Source organism: Phascolarctos cinereus, unplaced genomic scaffold (assembly GCF_003287225.1).
Source record: "Phascolarctos cinereus isolate Bilbo 61053 unplaced genomic scaffold, phaCin_HiC Scaffold_726;HRSCAF=1367, whole genome shotgun sequence".
NCBI classification, from domain to species: Eukaryota; Metazoa; Chordata; class Mammalia; order Diprotodontia; family Phascolarctidae; genus Phascolarctos; species Phascolarctos cinereus.
Window position 1 is genome coordinate 45,401,891 of NW_027556098.1, and position 22,196 is coordinate 45,424,086.

General features: G+C 36.4%; 1 protein-coding gene across 2 annotated transcripts in view; it reads left to right on the plus strand.

Annotated features, from left to right (window-relative positions):
• Positions 1-22,196, plus strand: part of HLCS (holocarboxylase synthetase) — a 219,029-nt gene that overhangs the window by 32,729 nt on the left and 164,104 nt on the right. For both annotated transcript variants that reach the window (XM_020995950.2, XM_020995951.2), the window contains 3 exons: positions 1,761-1,923; positions 3,914-4,860; positions 11,936-12,115. In XM_020995950.2, coding sequence (XP_020851609.1) covers positions 1,761-1,923; positions 3,914-4,860; positions 11,936-12,115 — 1,290 coding nt within the window. The remainder of the gene's footprint in view (positions 1-1,760; positions 1,924-3,913; positions 4,861-11,935; positions 12,116-22,196) is intronic.

Sequence of the window (22,196 nt, forward strand, 5' to 3'; positions counted from 1 at the left end):
GCACTGAATTTCTTCCGCTATATACTTTTTATTTCTTTAAGTAGCACTTGTCATCCAATCTATGTTTTTTTGGGGGGTGTGTGTGTGTGTGTGTACTGTGATATATTATATTTTAGTGATTTTCAACAATATGCTTGAGCATTCTGGATAACCACTGTTTGGCTGTGCAGCTTTGAAATTAAAAATGGGTTACTTTAATGTGATAAAAATGACTTTCTGCTTTGTAACTTTGGGGGTGGGCAGAGTGGGAGTGCGTTTTCATGCCATTGGGATTATATATCATCCATCTCTTTAGTGTGATATCACATAACTCATATATCTCATTTTTTTTAGCCACAAAACTAGTTTATTAAGCTTTTATCACCTTTCACCTAAACTATTGCAGTAGCCTTCTAACTGATTTCCCTGCCTCAATGATTGCTCTTTCTGCTCTAATTCCCCTTTTACTCAAAGCTACCAAGGTGATTTTTCTGAAGTGTAAGTTTGACCATGTAACTCTCTTGTAACTCTCTCCCTTCCATCTCCCCTTCCTTCCCCCACTTCCCTCAGTCCCACCTCCTCATTATGCTACGTTGGCTTCCTTCAGAATCAATAAAAGCACCAACCTCAATAATACAGCGCTTTAAGGTTTGCAAAGCACTTTACAAATATTATTTTACTTGATTCTCACAACAACTCTGGGAGGTAGGTACCCTTATTATCCCCATTTTACAAATGAGGAAACTGAGTCAGTGAAAAAAAACCCATACTCAAGCTAATAATATTATATAGCTTTATGAACAATATAGGGAAGGGGCATGACTTTTTTTGTTTAAAAAAAGGATTTGCAGCTACATTAAGGTACCACCTCTCACTTCTAACACTTGCTTTAGTTGTCCTGTGCTCATATGCCCTTCTGTCTAGGAGGAAAGTGTCTGTTAAGTGACTAGTATATACTTCCTCTTCCAGAGGTGTATTTGTATTGTGAAAGAGTAAAACAGAATGCATAAGGAGTAGTTGTCAAGGTGTTAAGTTGTGGACACTAAAGCAACTGAGTTGAAATAGTTTGGGTAGGAAGACCTTATTGGGGCCCTTAAAACTGCTGTTCATGCCAACAATGACAGTCTCCTCCTGGGTTGTAAGGCTCACCCTATATTGAGTTATAGCAGTACTTGAACATGTGAAATCTGCGGATAATCTAATCATTTTTTTTCATCATTTAAATTTATCCCCAAAGCTTTTCTCACAGTTCCTAATAATTGGCGTTTGAATTTAACTTATTTCTATTTTTCCTGATCATCTTGGTGGGAATGTGACTTTATGGTAACATAGCAAGAAGCAGAACCTGGTAAGGAAGAGGGCCTAGTAATGAAGAGCCTACTTGGAGAGTCAATACGTAATGAGTTGGACCTGAATAATTGAAGTATGATTATATATGTATTATGCAATTGAAGTATGATCATTCACTACAGTTGTTTTATTTTGTTTTTTGCTACTAAGCATCATTTAGCTCTTTCAGAATCTTAGGGTTTCTTTCTTTGCAGTCAAAAGATTGCACTTGTTGGTTTGTAAGCTGTGCTTTTAAATAGAAATGAAAACTTTCATAATGAAACAATTTCTGCATTTGAGAAAGCTAAATTACAGTAATTAATTATGTTAGATTATAATGGAGTTATTGTAGAGCCAAAATAGTCCTCATAGGTACTATGGAAAAGATTTTTTTTTTCTTTAAAATGTCTACATTAATTTCTTGCCTTTTATTTCTTCTCATCTCCCTTTAGATTCTAAAGTGGTCAGACTGTTGTTTGCCATTAGCCTGTAGACCTGGAGAACCTTATAAGCTATTTGCTGAAGCAAGTATAGATAATTTCAGTGAGCTGGGCATTGCATTCATGGAAAACAGGCTCCAAATGGATAATGGAATGGTACCACAAAAGATTGTCTGTAAGTATCTTCATGAATGGATTCATAATAGTAATCTGTAATATGTTATTATTTTAGCCAAAAGGACTATTTTTTCCCTTTAGTTACTAAGATTCAAGACCAGTGAGTATTTTAAGTCTAATTCAAAATCGTGTAAGGGTTGAAAAAAACCAAACCAAACATTTAACAGTGGTAGGATGCTTTTATCATACAGTATTTTAATGCTGTCTCTTTCACCTCTTGACACTTAGAATCCCTAGCTCCGTTTATGATTTAGCTCAAGTGCCACTCTTCTACTCTGTATTAATCTTGTATGTACTCATTCATGTATGTGTTTTCACCCTATTAGAATGTAAGCTTCTCAAGGGTGGCAGCTGTTTTTGCTTTTTCTTTCTATCTTCAGTGTGCCTAGTACGTAATAATGGCTTCATAAAGCTTATAGATTGATTCATTTATTATGCTTAGTTGAAAAGCTTATAGAATACCCTTAAAAAGGACTTCCTTTTATTCTCCTTTCTAGGGTGCTATCTTTAAATTCAGAAGCCATGTTATTTTTGCTGTCTCAGAATACCTTTCACTTAAAACTATTTCTTAGCCACTTTGTGCTTCTACTTCTTAATCTGTATGTTTGATTGAAGTTATAGTAGTTGCTGCCATGTCTAAGCTCAGTGGCTTGGATCTTAGTTTTTTGAAATTTTCTTTCAGATTTTTATTTTTTGGTAAATGTTTGTTTTTAAAGTGCTTCTGGAAAATTATTTTTTAAGTCTAGAAATCTTTATTAAATGTGTGTAGTGTGAAAATGTTTCTTCCTTAATTTAGAAGGGTTTGTAGTCCTAGTGAATTTGATATCTACGAACAAGTGTCTGTCATGTGAAAGTCCTTGAACTTGTGTAAGTTGCTTTGCTTCTTGGTTTGTAGTGTACACATTTTAAATTCAAGGTGCCCAGCAAGTATTAAAATGATCCATTTCTGCAAACATTCTTGGACTTACAGGATAATAGATCTATAAGTGGAAGGAATTTCAGAGGCTATCTTGTCCACCTCCCCCAACATTATGATCAGACATACAAAATGTATAAACTCTTACCTAAAATCTTTGGCATTTTAAAAATTAGAATCAAATGTACTAAAATTAGGGTGGGGAACCTGTGGCTTTCTAGGTCCTTGGGTGTAGCCTTTTGATTGAGTCCAAGTTTTACAGAACAAATCCTTTTATGAAGGGGATTTGTTCTATGAAGTTTGAATTCAGTCAAAGAGCCACACTTGAGGACCTAGAGGACCACATGTGGTCTCGAGGCCTCAGGTTCCCCACACCTGAACTAAAAGCCATTAGACAAATGAAAAAAAAATGCTTTTTTTCCTGTGTTTCCTTCCAGGCTGCTAGCTTTTTGTTTTGGTCTTCTCTTTCTTTTTTTCTTCCTTCCATTCCGTCTTTTTTTCTCCTTGATTTGTACTTATAGTCAATGTTTATAGTTATGGTTCTGCTAATTTAGTTTTGAATCACTTTGTGTAGGTTTTTGGGGTATTTTTAGCTTCAAATTTTTGTGATTTATATAAGAAACAGCATTGTGAAAATTTTCTATTTAGTCTATGTGGGAGGTTCCTTGGATTTATCATGTGGTTGAAGTGGGGTTATGAGTAAATGAAGAAGTGGAATGCCTATCTTAGGTTGTTTTGCTTTGGCATGAAAAATGTGATTTGGGTATAAAATCTGAGTGGTATAAAATGCTGAATCTACAAATTGTAGATATTGTCTTTCTTCCAACTTTAAATAGTGAAAAACATATCAAATTCATTTAATGTTGATACTACTAACTTAATTTTGTCCTTCCTTTGAACAAACGTTGCATGTAATGTTGATTTGCAATCTCTTTTGTGTTGTTTTACTTAACTTTTTGAAGATAGTATAATGTGAGGGGTTCACTTTGGAATATACTGGGGATTTATAAGATGTGCTGAAAAGAATTTTGTCAGTAAAAATAAAAACAATTATTTTTTCCTCATGCCCTAGCTGTACATCTTCAGGACTCAGTGCTGAAAGAGCTACAGCAGTTGACATCATCCAAGATCACAGAAGTAGAAGAATTAACTTCAGCCTTATCTTTCAAAATTAAACCTGAATGGGAAGGGACGAAGCATTTGGGCAGGGATGACCAGAAGGTTCAGGGTGAGGAGTGTGATCAGAAGAAAAGCAGTGCTTCTCAGGAGGAACCTACCAATGCATCAGAAAAAGGAGATGACATTGATGAACACCATCACTTACATCTTTCAAGCTGCCATGAATGTTTGGAACTGGAAAGCAGCACCATTGAATCTGTCAAATTTGCATCTGCAGAAGACATTCCTGATCTTCCTTATGATTTCAGTAGCAGCCTAGAGGGCAGTATTAACACAACCTGCCATATTGGGCAAGGGAGAAGAGTCAATGTTACTGGAAAGCCACCAAATATTTTACTCTTTGTGGGCTCTGACTCCCAGGAAGCGCATCAAAGATTCCAGCAGCTCTGTTGCATTCTGACTGACTGTGTTGACACTGATAGTTACACAATCTACCACCTGAAGGAGAAGAAGGTGCTTAGTGATCCATGGCTGCATAACTCTTTACTGTTGATCATTGCCACAGAGGAGCCCATTTCTGAAGCAATTTGCCAACAGTTCATGGCATACCTCTCCCAAGGTGGGAAGGTTTTGGGGCTATCTTCTTCCTTCACATTTGGTGGGCTACAGCTGAGAAGCAAAGAGGAACTGAAGAAGACCATTCAGACGCTGGTTTTTTCCAAGGCTGATGACAATGAAATGAAACTGAATGTTCTGACCAGTGGCGGCATTTACAAAGAAGGCACTGGGGAGCTTCTCAGTCCTGGAAGGCTCAAGGGTTACTTAGAAAACATAGAGAAAGACAAGATGATTGTTCATTTGCCTTTTGGAACAAATGGAGGAGAAGCTATTCTTTGTCAGGTATTAAGGACAGAGCTAGTGAGAAATTTAACTGTTTTCCTAGGGCTTTTGCCTTGAAAAGGTTGAGAATGTTTGCATTTTGAGGATCACTTTGACTTAATTGAAACTGAGGGGTTTTTTTGGTTCATGTTGAGCAGTTGGTTTGCTCTAGACTTCTTTTTGTATTGTGCATACCTCTTGAATAACCCAGATCCTTTCAGTGGGGGAGGTGTTTGAAATAACTCTCTGATTAATTGAGGGTTAATTAGGAAACCTTTTTTATTTCAACCTTTATTGTGGAAAACATTTCTAAAATGTATCAGTCTACTTTCCTGAATTAGGAAGAAGAGCATAGAGAACATGATTGATCCTTTCTTTGGTTTAGTATTTTGCAGTGCCTCAGGCTTATCATTCTGAATATAAATGATCATCATCATCATCTTAAGGTGTTGAGAATTGGGCTGACTGTATTTTCTAAAAATATTCTTATTTTTCAATTTTTGTTTTTTCAATTTTATTTTATTTTCGTTTCTGAATTCTCTCCCTCTTACCTCCCCCTTCTCCACTTAACTGAGGAGGCAAGAAAAACATACATATTATAAATATGTATGATCAAGCAAAACAAATCCCCAAATTAGTTATGTCTAAAAAAAAGAATGAAAGAAAATATGTTTCAGTCTATACTCTGCATCCATCATTTCTCTATTTGGAGGTGTTTTATAATGAATCTTATGGAACTGTGGTTGGTTATTGTGTTGATCAGGGTTCCTATGTCTTTCAAAATTGTTTAATTTTATAACATTGTTGTTGTATACATTTTTCTTTTGATTCTACTCACTTCATTCTGCCTTAAATCATAAGTCTCAGGTTTCTCTGAGACTATCCTTGTCACCATTTCTTATGTCACAAGAGTATGTCATCACATTCATATACTATAACTTATTTAGCCAATTGATGGGCATGCTTTCATTTTCTAGTTCTTTGCCACCTTGAAAAGATCTGCTGTAAATATTTTTGTATGTATGGATCCTTTTCTTTTTTCTTTGACCTTTTTAGAGTATAGACCTAGTAGCAGTATCACTGGGTCAAAGGGTATGCACAGTTTAATAGCTGCTGAATGTGTATTGATCTCAGAACACATTTTGGCAATTAGGGACTTTATTAAACATGTATAACTCATGATTTTAGGGGTTTTTTAAATTTATGATCACCTCAGTTGAAAGTTGATGATGGAAAGAGAGACATTTAAAAGTGAAACTCCTTTCCTAAAGATTGGAGTTCTTAGACTTTTTTGGTCAGACCCCTTTGGCAATTTGTTAAAGTCTGTGGACTCTTCCTCAGAATAATATTTTTAAAGGAATAAAATAAGATTACAAAGGGGGTCAATTTTATTGAAATAGTTATAAAAAGAATCCCCCTCACAAATTTACAGACCCCTGTTTAAGAAGTCCCATACTAAGGTTTCAGTAAATTCCTTTTGGACCTAATTTTTTAGCTATTCTTTCTCCTTTTCAGTTCATTCATTCATTCATTCATTCATTCATTCATTCATTTTTCTGTTCATTTATTTTTTATTCATTCATTCATTCATTCATTCATTTATTTATGTATTTATGATTTTAGTGAGTCAGTTGAGGTTAAGTGACTTGCCCAGAGTCACACAGCTAGGAAGTATTATGTGTCTGAGGCCGGATTTTGACTCAGGTCCTCCTGACTCGAGGGTCTGTGCTCTATCCACTGCGCCATCTAGCTGCCCCTTTAGTTTATTATTATTATTTTTTATTAAAAAGATGTTATATCTGTATGTCAATTTATCATATGATCCATTTGAGATGGATCTTATTAAGGGGTTCTTAACTTTTTTGTGACATGAACCCTTTTGGCAGTCTGATGAAGTCTTGCCCCCCCCATTCGCAGAATAATTTTTTAAAAAATTCATGATTGAGGGAAATGCCAAGTTTCAGTTAGAAGTTAGTGAAAAATGAAGATGTAATTTTAAAAAAATACAAGTTCACTATCTATCTATAGACCTTTTTGGTCTCCCCCAAAAGAGGATATTAGTTTCTTTGTCTTTCTAGAACTTTCATCTTCTCTTAAAACATTTAAAGTAACATAAAAAAGATTTTAAAACCAAAATAACTCTTGTAGGTCAGGAAAGATCTAGAATAACAACCATTTTTCCAATTTTGCTACAGGTTGTCTGAATTAATTTTCAAATGTTTTTATTGATATTTTCTGCTGCTTATATCACCATAGTTTTTTGAAGTATCGTTCCCTTCTCTTCCCAGAGAACCTCACCACATAAGAAATAGTATTTTTTAGGGAAAAAAAAAATCAGCGTTAACAGACCAAGACATTAAAAGAGCCGGAAAGCATGTGCAAAGTATAATATCTGTGGACCCTCCACCTTCAAGGAGGGGTAGGTTGGGGTGTCTTCTCATCTCTCTTCATTTGAGTCTTGCTTGATTTTTTATAATTTTTTACATTTACTTTTGATGTTTTGGTGTATCATTGTTCTTTCCACTTACATTGTTGCAATTACTGTGTATTTTGTAGCCTGGGAGTTGGAGGAGGGTGCTGAATGACTCAGGGTCTATGAGCATCAGTTTATCTTTGTTGTTGTTTTTGCCTTCTTTTGTATTCTTGTATACCAGAACATGGAGACAGCTGACATTGTTTTAACTTTGGTTCATAATTTTTGTTTTGTAGAGGTTTGTGAAGTCATGGGAATCAGAGAAAATATTTGTCTAGTCCTCCATCTTGTCACTTGTGTGACTCTGAAGTCTCTTGTGAATTAATTTTTAAAGACTTAATGAAGAATTGTAGGGTCATAGATGTAGAGCTGAGAGGGACCTTGGAGGCCATTTAATCCAAACTTTTTTTTCTTTTTCTTTCTGCAAATACATTATCCCAGAAGGCCCTCTATTTTTTTTTCTTTCAGAAAATTGCTGACCATCTCAGCTTCCAGGAGCTATATTTTAGCTTTGCATAGCAAATTTTAAACCATCCCTGCCACCTCCTAACTTCTCTCTTACTGTCAAGGTGAATATCATCCTCCCAGTACCTTAGGCTCACAAGCTAGGCGTCATCCTCAACTCCTCACTGTCTCTCACTCTGCATATCCAGTGTGTTGCTGAGGCCTGGCAATTTCACCTTTGCAATATCTCTTGAATTCACCCCCTTCTCTCCTCTGACATTGTCACCATTGTAATACAGACTCTTGTCATCTCATGCCTAAATAATTACAAAAACTTGCTAGGATAAACCCTGCCTCTGGTCTTTGCTCATTCCAATCCCTGCTCCACCAAAGTGAGTTTCCTAAATCACAGGTCCAATCATGTCACTTTTCTACCCAATGAACTCCCGTGGCTCCCTATTGCCTCCAGGATCAAAAACAAAATCCTCTGTTTGAGATTCAGAACCTTTCATAGGTTTATAGGAGGCTAGGGCCACCTCCTACCTTTCCAATTTTCTTATACCTTTCTCCGCACAACATACTTTCTGATCCAGTGACACTGACCTCCTTGTCGTTCCACGACATTTTCTGGACATTTTCTCTCTATCCCTCCTGCCTGGAATTCTCTCCCTCCTTAACTACACCCACTGGCTTCACTGGCTTCCTTTAAAATCCTGTCTTTTACAGGAAGCCTTTCCCAACCCCTCTTCATTCCAATGCCATCCCTCTGTTAATTATTTCCTACTTATTATGTACGTAGCTTGTTTGTTTATATTTATTTCTTGTTGTTCCATCCATTAGATTGTGAGCTCCCTGAGGTCAGGAACTGTCTTTTACTCTTTTTGAATCTCCAATGCTTAGCACCGTGCCTGACACATAGTAGGTATTTGATAGATTTTTATTGACTGATTGACAGATGTTACCACCACTAAGTGCATACTTGCTCTAGAAAACTGATTAGATATTCCTGCTCTCTATTTCTCTACCTCACATAGTGAAAGCTGTTGTGCTACATGATTAAATTATGCCATAGTTATAATATAACTTGGTACTTGCAGTTCATTGCCATAGAGGAAAAAAAAGCTATAGAGTAGACCCTCAAAAATGAGATAAAATCTTTAGGTCTTTGATTTTAGATGTTATCCAGTCTAGATGTGATAGACTTCAGATTTTCTCCTCAGGAATACATAAATGGAACAGTATCAGTGACATCAACCAATCATTAATTCAGGCCAGTTCATTTTCCCCGTTCAATTTCAAGAGACTTCATCTCTTGTAGTATAATCTTTAAAAAAAAAAAACAAAACAACAAATCTTTAATTTCATCAGTGTAGAGTAGTCCTGGTAAGGAACTACTTCTTCCAGTGCTGATTGAACCTTCCCTGCAACTCACCTTGAGGAGTTGTCTGAGATACGAAGGTAAAGTGATATCTCCAGGTGGTCTGCATTGTTCAGAGGCAAGGCTGGAACCAGGTCTTCCTGACATTGAGGCTGGTTTTTTGTACACTAAGTTATGCTACATCTCCATAATGTAAATGTAATAATAATAAGTGATTTAATACCATAAGAGAAATATGGTTCTTTAAGGACAAAAGAAAATATGTGATCCTATAAGTAGTCAAGTGAACTTCACATTTGGTACCATTTCCAGTAATTATAAAAAAGAGAAAAACCCAGCTTTCTCATTCTTACTGCTGAAAAAAGCTAGAGGAAGGTATTCGGACTCCAGATTCATACTACTATTTTGAATAGCAAAGTGATTTAGACTTGTCAGTATCTTGTTCAGTAAAATCCCTTATGTTAGTTTAGAGAAAGATATTGTTATTCCTGGCCAAAACTGAGGTCAGAATTGTATATGTTTTTATAATGTTCTTTGATTTATAATTGGAATGAAAATCATAAGAAACTGAGAGATACAAGGCTGCCTTTTGTTGACACCTTCCTTTTGGGGAGATGAGATATTTCTTAAATGCCTTAAGTATTTTGTATGTATTACCAGTTATTGCTGTTATGCCATTTATTTCATATGAAATGCATAGTAGATGGATTATTCTCATAGAGAAAACATCACATTTGGAGTTGGAGGACCTGGATTCAAATTCTGTATATAACACATGCTACTTATGTGATGATGGGCAAGTAGCTTAATCTTCTGGGCCACAGTTTCCTCATCTGGGAAACAGAAGGTTGGATTAGATAACCTCTAAGGTATCTTACAGTTATAATATGTGAAACAAGTGGCGTAGTCTTGAAACTCTATGACAGTGAGCCCAATTAAGTCAATTTGGATTGTCTTACCTATTTAATTAAATGTATTCTCTTTCTTCATGAAGCCCATTTACGTATATGTTGAAGCTATAGATGAAAAATATGTATACCTAGGTCATTGCTTCCTGACATCTTAAAGATGTTTTATTATAAACATTTTTCTTTTGCCAAGCTTTTTTTTTATTTTTTGAAATTATTTTTTCAATCAACAAGTCTATTTTTTTCATTCTTTCCCTACTCCTTTAAAAAAAAAAAGAAAAACAAAATCTTTGTAAAAAATATAACTAGTCAAACAAAACTTTAGTTTCTACACTGGCCACGTCCCTGAAATATATGTCTCAAGCTTCACCTGAGTCCAGCACCTGGAGTCAAGAAGCACTGAGTTGGGGGCAGCTAGGTGGCGCAGTGGATAGAGCACCAGCCCTGGATTCAGGAGGACCTGAGTTCAAATCCGGCCTCAGACACATAACACTTACTAGCTGTGTGACCTTGGGCAAGTCACTTGACCCCATTGCCTAGCAAAAACAAAAACAAAAAAAGAAGCACTGAGTTCAAATTCCGCCATACCATTTACTAGCTGAGTGCCCCTGAGGAAGTCACGTAACCTTATTCTTCCTTGGTTTTCTTATCTGTCAGGTGGTGGTGATAATAATAGCACCTACCCCCTAAAGTTGCTGTGAGGGTAAAATAAGATAATATTTGTAAAATGCTTTGCCATTCTTAAAGTTGACATGTAAATGCTAGCTGTCATTATCATCGTTATTATTATTGTTGCAAAATACTTGAGTCCAGAGATGATGTATTTCACTTTGTTTTTTGGTAGTTTCCTGTAACTGTCTGGCTCAGAGCTTTATAAACTCTTCAAGTATGACTTACTCTGGGAAAATGTAATTGTGAAAGCAGGTTCTTAGTCCTTGAGCTCTGTACCACTCTCATTCCCTAATTACCAACCCTATCCCATTCCCCTACTCTGAATAAAACCTATTCTCTGGATAGATATGTTATGATAAGCTAATTCACAGTTAGGCATATGTAACTGATAAGACCTAATGTTTTATCTTCATGGAGGGATTTGTATTTTAACAGGGCAACAGAGTAGTAAGATAAAGAAATGGGGGCAGCTAGGTGGCACAACGGAGAGAGCACTGGCCCTGAAGTCAGGAGGACCTGAGTTCAAATACGTCCTCAGACTAAACACTTGATACTTACTAGCTGTGTGACCCTGGGCAAGTCACTTAACCCCAATTGCCTTTAAAAAAAGAAGATGAAGAAGAAGAATGGTTCGATTTTGAAATATCAGTTATCCTCTAGGGGGTGCTACTTTTGGGATGGCAAAAAAATGCCCTTCTTTGGTACCCCAAAAATAGTGCGGTGCCTACTCATTAGGGCAGATCTGTGAGCAGTTCTTTATGCTGGTTAGGTGTATACAAATACTACTTTGTATTTTAGCTGAGGGAGAGTGTGGTGTCGTTTATGGCAATATGACTTAAACAATCTTCCAGACTTAGGTAAGTTATTTACTCTTGGTTTCCAGCTTAGGGAGTAAGAAACTTTTTGGCCTTTAGTGCATTTGTTGACATATGTAGAGAGATGATTTTTTTAGTCCTCAAAAATTCAGAATCTGCATTGTGGCAATATTACAAAAACCTCTCAGGCTCTTTTCTAGCCTAGAAGAAGAAGATTGTCTATTGTTTTAGTAAGGCTTTTTGAGGTTTTTTTAATTGGCCCATCATTGAAATAACATATAAAGTTGTCTCAGGCTCTAAATTTTGGCCTTATTCATCATTAGATAAGTATTTTTCTTTTGTCTAACTGGTGAGTGTTTATCTTGTAGCATATATAGGCATCCTAATTCTCTGTTCTTTTCTTTAGGTGCACTTGGAAATGTCTCCCAGCACTTTAACACAAACTCAGGATGCCTTTAATTTGTTGAAATCAAGCAATTTCAAGAGATATGAAGTCCTTAAGGAGATCCTGACTGTCCTTGGCTTAAGTTGTGAATTAAACAGAATCCCTCCCCTGACTCCTCTTTACTTATTCACAGCTGAGGAGGTGAGTACATTTAGAAAACCTCAGTTTATGATAAGTGAACTTAATCTAGTAAATTCTTAGGGAAGTTAATGCTTTTTTTCTCTTTATCAGCTTTAAATGACATATATACACATACACACATCTATGTACGTGTGTGTATGTGTGTATAGTTCATTGTTTCGTTCCATATGAAACATTTCACCTGGATTTCATCTTTAAAGTGATATTTTATATATGTAACAAATCCATGTGTGCCTAAAACATAAATGGATGCTTAGATAATGTGTATACAAAACATGTATATATGTGTATGTATACATGTATATAAGTTTAATAAGGAGAAGGGATTTTATTTCATTTCTGAATATACTTTCTTTTACTTGATACATGGAAAATCTAACGTGTCAAAAACATGATTCTTGAGATTGTAGGGAAACTCTTGAGGCACCTTTTTTGACCACAAACTTGTTAACTTGGGAAAACAATTTATTACTTTTGTATTTTAACTTTATTTTGGTACTGTCTCTAAATCTCTGTAAGAAACCAGAACATTTGCTTATTTCATTCTCCTGAAGTCTGCCACCTAGTGGCACATAAAACTGAGATGTTCTGTTCTCATGCCACACTGGATCAGTGAAGGAAATTCCCAGATAGTTGAGCACTTTACTAGGAATCTGTCTGTTCTTCCTCTCTCTCTACTCTCCCTTTGCCCCCTCAGCTTTCTTGATTTTTTTTTTGGCAAGATAGAGAATGAAATTTTTTGTTGCTTTGAATGCAGTTGGATACCATGATCTTTGTTTGAGTTTATGATATTTTGGTAACGATAAACTTGGAACTTACCTAACAAATGTTCAGGGATTGCCTTAATTGTGTCCATTGTACTCACCTACCTAGGCAAAATAATTTATTTAGTTATTTTAAGAGAGCATTTGATAATCTAGACAATGCTTAATAAATGTTTGTGGATTTGTAGTTGTTTGATATGGGCAGCTAAATGGTGAAGTTGATAGAGTGCTGGGCCTGGAGTAAGGAGGACTTGAGTTCAAATCTGGCCTTAAGACACTAGTTGTGTAATCCTGGACAAGTTACTTAACTCTGTTTGCCTCAGTTTCCTCATCTGTAAAATGAGCTGGAGAAAGACATGGCAAACTACTCTGGTGTCTTTGCTAAGAGAATCCCAAATGAGGTCAGAAAGCGTGGGACGCTACTGAAATGGGTGAATGACAAATTGTTTGATCTAAATACCTTGTTCATTTTGTCTGTGAAAAGGCTGGTCTTAGGAGCCAAGAAGATTTGAGTTAAAATCCTGCTGCTGACAGATGACTTTTGTGTGACCACAAATGGGCAAGCCACTTAACCTTCTCATTGCCCCAGACAACTCTCCACACATCCGCATTGTTACCAACGTTCATTATTTTCTACCTTCACAACATTTCTTCTATATATCTTTTTCTTTCTTTTGGGTATTCTTTCTGCCTCAAGTCTCTCCCCTCTCCACCTCATCCTCCACTTTTCTGCCAAATTGATCTGCCTAAAGTGAAGGTCTGACTAATGTCATCCCTTTGCTCAATAAATTCCAGTGGCTCCTTATTACCTCTAAGATCAAATATAAAAATTCTCTGTTTGGTATTTAAAGCCCTTCACAAAGTGGCCTCTTCCTATCTTTCTACTCATCTTTCACTTGATTCTTTTCCATGCATTTTTGTACTTCAGCAACACCTGTGTTCTTGCTCCTATACAACATTGCATCTCCTGACTCTGTGTCTTCATTGGCTGTTCTTCCATGCTTGAAATACTTTCCCTCCTCACCTTTGTCTGCTGGCTTGCCTGGCTTCCTTCAAGACTCAGATCAAATCTCACCTTCTCAGGAGGCCTTTCAATGTCTCTCACTCCTAGTACCTTCCCTCTGAGATTACTTTTCATCTACTATATTATGTATGTCTTGTATGTACGTCGCTGTTTGCATGTTGTCTCCTCCATTAGAATGTGAGCTCCTTGAGGGCAGAGACTGTATTTTTGCCTTTATTTTAATCCTCAGTACTTTACACAATTCCTGATACATAATGACTACTTACTAAATACTTGTTGACTGACTGACTGAATGATGTCTATGAATTGCTGATCTGTTATTGGTAGAAGTTTCCATACTTGGAGTTCCCCACAGCAATGAAATTGTAGGTCTGGACAAAAATGATTTTTTTGAGTTTCTTGTCCCATGTGAAATTAACTCCCATTTATATAGTACTCCATAAAGTTATTTCTTACAGCAGCTTTATAAGAGAAATAGTGCAAGTATTCTTTTTACAGGTTAAAAAAATAAACTCAAAGAGTCTTGCTTAAAATAGGCAGCAAGTTGGTGAAATAATTTGGGCTCAGGTTTTTGACTGTTTTTTTCCTACTAAGTTACAGCTGCCTCTGAAATGACAGTGGCCTTTAAAATGAGTCATTGATGATTGCACATGTATAACCTATATCAGATTGCTTGCCATGTCAGGGGGGAGGGGAAGAGGAAGGAAGGGGAGGGAGAGAAGGATAGAATTTGGAACTAAAAAAATCTTTAAAAATGTTAAAAATTACTTTACTATGTAATTGGGGAAAAATAAAATATTAAAAAAGTAATGTTAAAAAAAAAGTCACCAGCAAAAAAAAAGTGAGTCATTGTCATTTGTACTTTGTCACCTTGGCAGCTTAACACATTTCATTGGGTCCAGTGGCAAGATATGGATCAGGACAACTGGAGATAACCCCGGACACAGTGGGAGACCTGGGCCTTTTTAAGTTAAGGTCTTTCTGAGTTCTCACTTTGAGGCAGTGCCCATTCAGTTATTAAGGCTAGCTAAGCAATGAGCCAAGGAATGGCCTCTTTTACCTAATTTAAAAAAAAAATCAATCTGGGAGAGGAAGACCCTTGGTTTCTGGCCAAAACAGAAACAGTTATGGTCTTTAAGAAAGAAATCTAGCCTGTGAACTCCAAGATATCTTGCTGGGTTTCAGCCATCACAGTATACATTCATTTGGGCAGAGCACCTGCAGCTAAGGGTATGATATTTGGACAGAGGGAGAAGGAGAGGAGGGAAGGGGAAGGAAAAGAAGGGAAGGAAAAGGAAAGGGAGAAGGAGGGAGGAAGGAAGGAAGGAAGAAGCTGCTGCCCACCTGGAACAGGCCAGTTGGGTCCCCAATGGGGAAGCTTAGACTACTCACAGGTTGTTGTTTGTCCTTTGTTCTTGAAGAAGACCATGATATCAGAAGGTGATGCCATGGCTTTTGAGTGAATTTGATTTCAGTGAGGGAGGGCTGTGCAAAATCACTAGCTTCACTTTCTCTTCCAGAGCTATTTGGGTTCAATGGCAAGATATAGATTAGGATGACTGGGTATGGCCCTCATGAGATGTGCAGAGAGAAGGATGTGGGGCTGGACCGAATTGCCTGCTGTTCCCAGACTTTAACATTTAAACTGGAAGATTTCTTCATTGTGTTCGTCCTTAACATTTCAATTTTGCAGACAATAATGGCTTGCCAAGATTATGAAGTAGGTATGGGGCAAAACTGGAGACTGGGACTCTTCTAGTGACATACCTAAACTTTTCTTTATGACCAGGGATATTGTTGGTCATTTAAAAGCTAATTTCTCTATCTCACCATACTTTGCATTTTACTATTGCCGACGTGTACTAGAGAAACTTCAGCAAGGGTATACTTTAAAGGTAGAAGCAAAGCTTATGTATTTTTTTAATCTTATGAGAGAGTGTGTGTCTCAGTGTACTTTATAAACTCTAAGAGGTTGTTTTACTAGAGGCTAATTATAAATGAGACCTTCTTTGTGGTTTGATAAGTCAGTTAGTCCTCCTACCTGGATTCTTCTACTTGGCATCATTTTACTGTTGTTTCAGGGACAGCATGTTTAATCACAAGCTCTTGGCTTAATCTTTGTCTGTAGATTATACTCTTCAAATAAAGTTTTGGTAATATTGGTCTTGCAGTATATCTTTATTAGAATAAATTACAGAATATGGAGGCATTGTATGTGTGGTAACCTATATCTTGCCTCATTAGTCTTGGAATTCTCCCAAGGGATATATTTTCCTGTTAAGCAGGCATCCCCATTATTTGACAACCATGGGAATAGAATATGTGAATCAACTTTAAAAAGTCCACAAAAAAAGTTTCTCATTATAAACAATAAATTGCATCACATGGCTTTTGGGTGGATCAAATGAAAACTTAATAATTAAGGCACTCTGTAAACTCCAAAGTGCCACATAAATGTCAGCTGTTCACATCGATACTCATATTGTACCAACTGAATGATTTTTTTACACATTTCTAAACTGTTTAGGTTTGCCCTGAAATATGGGCAAAATTTGTTGATTATGGTTGTAACCCACCTTCACTGTCTTATAATTTTTGCATCTTCTTCACAGTGGTCTGTTAGAGGAAGAAAAAGTCTTTTATTTATTGTTATTAATAATAATTATAGTGGAGCAGGAAGGTGCTATCTTAGTTGTTAGATTCTTAGTAGAATTTTAAAGGCTCGAGTTAATGGAAACTAGGAAAAGTAATTGACTTTGGTTGTATGACAGTTGTAGAACTGATTATTAATTCTGCTTTTATTTTTTGTAACATATTTTTGGTTAAAAGAATTACTGAATTTACTGCCAGTAAATCTTTTTTCAATTTTATTTTTCTGTTTTGGAGGACAGGGTGTGTATTGCTTATGCATATTGAAAATGGTTGACAGGGTTTCAATCTAGTTAATTTGTTGACGATTCAATGGGTATTTTGGCTCTAAATAGCCACACTAATAGAAGAAAATATAAGTGTAAAATGTTTCTTTTAGAATATGATGCTTATATTAATTTTGGGGGTTTTTTTCTGTTATAATATGAAGATAGCTAGTTTAAAACTTTTATGATTGGTATCAATTCAGGAGGCATCCAGATTTTCTTAAGTTCCTTTCTCAGATTCTGACATTGGGACATTTCAGAGTTCCTCTCTTTTGCATTGAATTTGTGGGTATTTGTAGAAAGCAAGGGCAAGAGTCCAGAACAGTGGAGTTATTAGGAAAGCCTTAGGTTGAATCCAGCCTTAGATATTTACTAATTGTGTAAACCTGGGCAGGGTATTCAGCCTCAGTTTTCTCATTTGTAATGCGACAATAATAATAGCTCCTACCTCCCATATTCTTGAGAGGATCAAATTGTGTAATATACAATAGGGCTACATAAATGCTAGCTGTTTTCATTACCTTATACTACATCCCCTCTGAGTCACACTGAAAAATTACAAGGTTTAGATAAATGAAGTGAAGTCTCACACAGTAATGACTTTTCATATAAAGAGGCCAAATCTTTTTGGATTGGATTCATGTATCACTTGTTTTGCTGCTATAGATCCCCTTCATCTGATCTTTTGCATCATGAAATGCTCCAGGGGTGGGGAACCTGCAGCCTCAAGGCCACATGTACCCCTCTAGGTCCTCAGGTGCAGCTGAATCCAACTGGATTCAGTTGAAGGGCCACACTTGATAGCCTAGAGGGCCATATGTAACCTTGAGGCTGCAGGTTCCCCACCCCCGTCCAGACCCTGGTGCCTAATCTTTTCTAGGACCTATTTGTGATAGTGGGAAGAACTATACCTATATCTAATGATTAGAAGACACATTTGAATCCTGTCTCTGATACTAACTAGCTAGGAACTAATCTTCATGAACCTCAATTTCCTCATCTATGAAATAGGGTTATGTATCTTATAGAGTTGCTCTGAGAAAGCACTGCCTAAATATGATCTTTTATTAATATCATTTTTGTTATTAATAGTATTTTTTCATTGGATTGTTTTGAGAAAAACAATTCATAAACCTTAAAAGTGTTGAATAATTGTGAGCTGCTACTTTATGTTAAAATGTCTTAGAATCAGTGGAAGTAGTATCTTGCTGCTGCTGGGAATCATTAATAGTCTTTTGCCACAAGGTGTCATAGCTGAGTTAAATTGACTACTAACTGTTTTTTGGAGCTGTGAAAGTAGGAAAGAATATCTCTGAGAAAAAAGACATCAGTTAGGCATAGTTCAATTCAGTAATTTTCCATTCTGTTCATATCACTTTTTTTTTAGCATCTTAAACAGGGAAATCATTTAAATATAATGAACATTCATAGTATAGCAGGAAATATGAAATATCAAAATGAAACCAAGGTAAGAAGTGACTCTTAAGAAGTCTGAGGATATACTGTCTTCTGCTGATGCTGGAATGTTACAGAGTCATTTTTGGAACTGAATTTTACAACTGAAGGGACTCTGGAGGTCTTGTAAGTTTTAGTTTCTGCATTATATATTAGATACTCTGCCTCTTCTCAATTTCCATTGCTACCACCCTGGTCCAGACTCTTATCAGCACCATCCTGGACTATTATAATAGCCTAAATTTTTTTAACTTGATGTTTTTTGTCTTTATATCATCTATACTTCCCAATGAATGCTAGCCGCCTATGTCCATCTCTTTCCCCTTCAAGATCATCCTTCACACCACTATCAAACTTACTTTGTCTCTCCACAGACTTGAAAACTCTTCAGTAGCACCTTGTTGTCTACAGCATGAAATCGAGACTCCTTACCTTGGTATTCAAGTCCCTTCATTATCTGGCTCCTTTCTGCCATTTTAGCTTTTTAATTTTTTTTAAATTTTGAACTTAAATACAAAAAAAAGAGCATTTCTACATATACAGCAGGACACAAAAGAGGATTCTAGATAAAGCTGGGTGTTCCTTTCTGGTCTTTTCTCATAGTACTTTCTGTCTACGTAATCTTTACTAGATCCTAAAGAGAATGCTATTAGTCCTCCAGACACATTGCAAATTTTTCTACTTCTGTGTCTTTGCTCACTTGATTTTGCTCATTGATTTTGACTTGGCTCCCCAATGGAATCTGTGGTAGAATTTCATATTTAGAATTCCAAGGGGAGGGAAAAAAACCATAAGCATCTCCATGGGGACTTTAATTTCTGTCTCAGAGAATAGTCCAGTGCCATTCTCTTGGCTGTGGCTGGATGATTTAAAAAGACAAGTCTCCCTGGGAAGATTCATCCCCATGTTGTTTCTTGCTTTTTGCTTTTACCCTTAAAACCAGTTGAGACCATTTCCCTCTTTGCCCCTCCTTTTCCAATTTCATAGAGGTGTCCATCTGGGCCTATATGGCCTTATAGCACCTGGCATCAGGATAAGACCATCCATAAGCTCCCTTATTACCTGTTGTTAGTAAATTTGGAACTCATATTCCCATTACCCTCAAATGGTTATTGTGCTTACAGGTCCTAAAATATAATTCTGGAAGTAGAAGTAGCAAATAATACTTACTTTGTTCCTCACCAGTCACCATCCTGGAAACCTGGAATAGGAGGGGAAAATCTAACACATGCCAGAGATAGTACTTTTCGTAGACAAAAAGGAAAGCTGGGAAGCCATCTTTGGAGAAGCTGCCATAGCATAACATCATCCTACTCTGGTTGTACATTTGTAGAACTGCAGCAGCATGTTTTATTGTATTCCTTTTTCCCTCTGTGTTGTGTATTTGTGTTTTATATTGTAAGGTCTATACAGCATTTTATGGGGTACATAGAAGACATAGCTCTACGGGAGAGAAAAGCAAGTAACTGGGCTGTAGGGCAGTTAGGTGGCACCATAGTGCATAGAGTGTTGGTCATGGAGTTAGGAAGACACATCTTTCTGAGTTCAAATCTAGCCTCAGACACTTATTAGCTTTGTGACTGTGGGTGAGTCACTTAACCCTGTTTGCCTCAGTTTCCTCATCTGTAAAATGAACTGGAGAAGGAAATGGCAAACCACTCCAGCATCTTTGCCAAGAAAACCCCAAAATGGGGTCACAAAGAGTCAGACACAACTTAAAAATGACTGAAAATTGGGCTGTAGTTCATATTATATACAGTGCTTTAGAAGTATTATGTACTTTCCTCACATCACCTTGATGAGTAGAGATGAGGAAAGTAATTCTCAGAGACAAGGGACTGTTCACAGAAGTGGTGTTGTAGGGCCTGGAACCCGTCTTCTTTACACTATTTTTTGTTGCCTTTCAGTTCTCAATTCTTTTTTTTTTCTTTTTCTCTTTCTCTGTTTCTTTCTTTCCTATTTTTTTTTCCTGCAAAAGGCAGATTTTATAAACACAAAGATTTTTCACTTTAGAGAATGAACCACAAACCCTGGAGGAGTCGTGGGGTAGCTTCAGGTCAGGAGATGGCGATCTATAGTGAACTTGCCAAAGATGGCAATAGAGCCAGTTGCTGTCATCATCCCTCCCTCTCTCCCTCGGGAGTGTCAGCTGTCAGTGTCTCCTGTTCCCCTTCCATCATACCAGAAGCACAAGGGGATTAACTTTTCCATACCACTTTTTTTGCAGGATTGCTGTCTGCTGTTTTAGGTACCTAGCTCCAAAAATTTGAGGTTTTCTTCTCTTTATGCATAACTGTAGCAATTAGAATATGCTATCTATTAAACTATGACATCTAGGATTTGGTGAACATGAGATTTTTCTAAAATTATAAAGCTTGATCTTCTTTCTGACATTCCTTTTGGTCTGTAGCTAATTATGAGTACTCGACCTGAGTAATAGAAGCAAGCCTGGCGTTGGTTGGAATCTTGTGAGATGTTATCATGTTACTTCCCCATGGATCACAGATGTAACTTCATAACAAGAAATGACAACTGTGTTATTAAACAAACTGGGTTAAGATGATAAAGTATATTTTATGTTCTTTTTAAACTTTGAAAGCAAAGGAATTGTGGGATTTATACTTAAGGGAATGGAATACATGAATTCTAAAATTTAAATAAGGCTCAAAAAAATCAAGCTTTTGTTGTTATTCACTTCTTTATTTGATATTTAATAACTTAATCACTCCTAGAGTAGCCTCGTATACGGAAAGAATATTCCAATCTTTTTCAGGATGATAATTTTAATGGAGGGTCTTTGTACCTCTTCTCTTTACCTCCTGTCGAAATTCTTCTATACGTGGCTTCTTAACCTTTTCTTTGTGTGTGTGTGTGTGTGTGTGTGTGTGTGTGTGTGTGTGTGTGTGTGAGAGAGAGAGAGAGAGAGAGAGAGAGAGAGAGAGAGAGAGAGAGAAATATGGGCCCCTTTAGGCGTTTAGTGCAGACCACGGACCAGTCCTTAGAATAATGTTTTTAAATGCTTAAAATACATAAGATTACAAAGAAATTCAATTACATTGAAATATAGTTATTGAAATCTTAACAAATCAAACAACTTCATGGATTCCAGGTTAAGAGCCCTTCCTCAAACAGGTTACTTAGAACTCTTAAGATTTTGTTGTTATTGGTTATTGGGTTAAGATTTAGTATGTGCTACATACTGAACCAGCATGTGGAATAAATTCCCTGTGATACTTCTGATGGTCAAATAGAATAGATATATGTGACTGACTCCTATTTCCTTCACAAAATAGCCCTTCCTTTTTAGAAATAGTCCGTAGCATGGCATTTGCTGTGAAATTTTTGTTTTTAAGTCTGTGTTTTGAAATTGCTTAATGTGCTGGAGGGAGGGAGAGTTTCTGAATTATGTTATAAGCATTACTTCAAGAATCAATTACATTTTAGAAATGTAAATTAGAGACAATCCTCAAATCTCAGCGAACGCATTTTGTTGTATGACTGAGTCAATCATATATCTAAAGTTTTACTATGCCTGGCTAACTCAAATTCAGCCCGCTGGTAGATTAAAGTAAACATTTGAAAGCAATGAATTCTTAAAGAACCTAATGTATCACTTTCTCTGCTTCCTTTTCCTTCTTCTCTTCAATTTGAAATAGATTAAAATTGTATTAATTTTAACTGACCTCTTGTTATTAAATTTATAATGCTCTTGGTAAAGATGATTTGGTGAGTTCTGTTATAGAAATGTCAAAGAAATAATACTTTATATATTTTCCTTTGTCATTATATTTTTTTGTTCATTCAAGCTACTGTACTCTTTCTGTACTTTTCTTTCCTACAGGAGACTTAGACAGCTATTGTTGATCAAAAATATATATGTGTGTGTGTGTGTGTATATATGTGTATATGTATGTATATATATA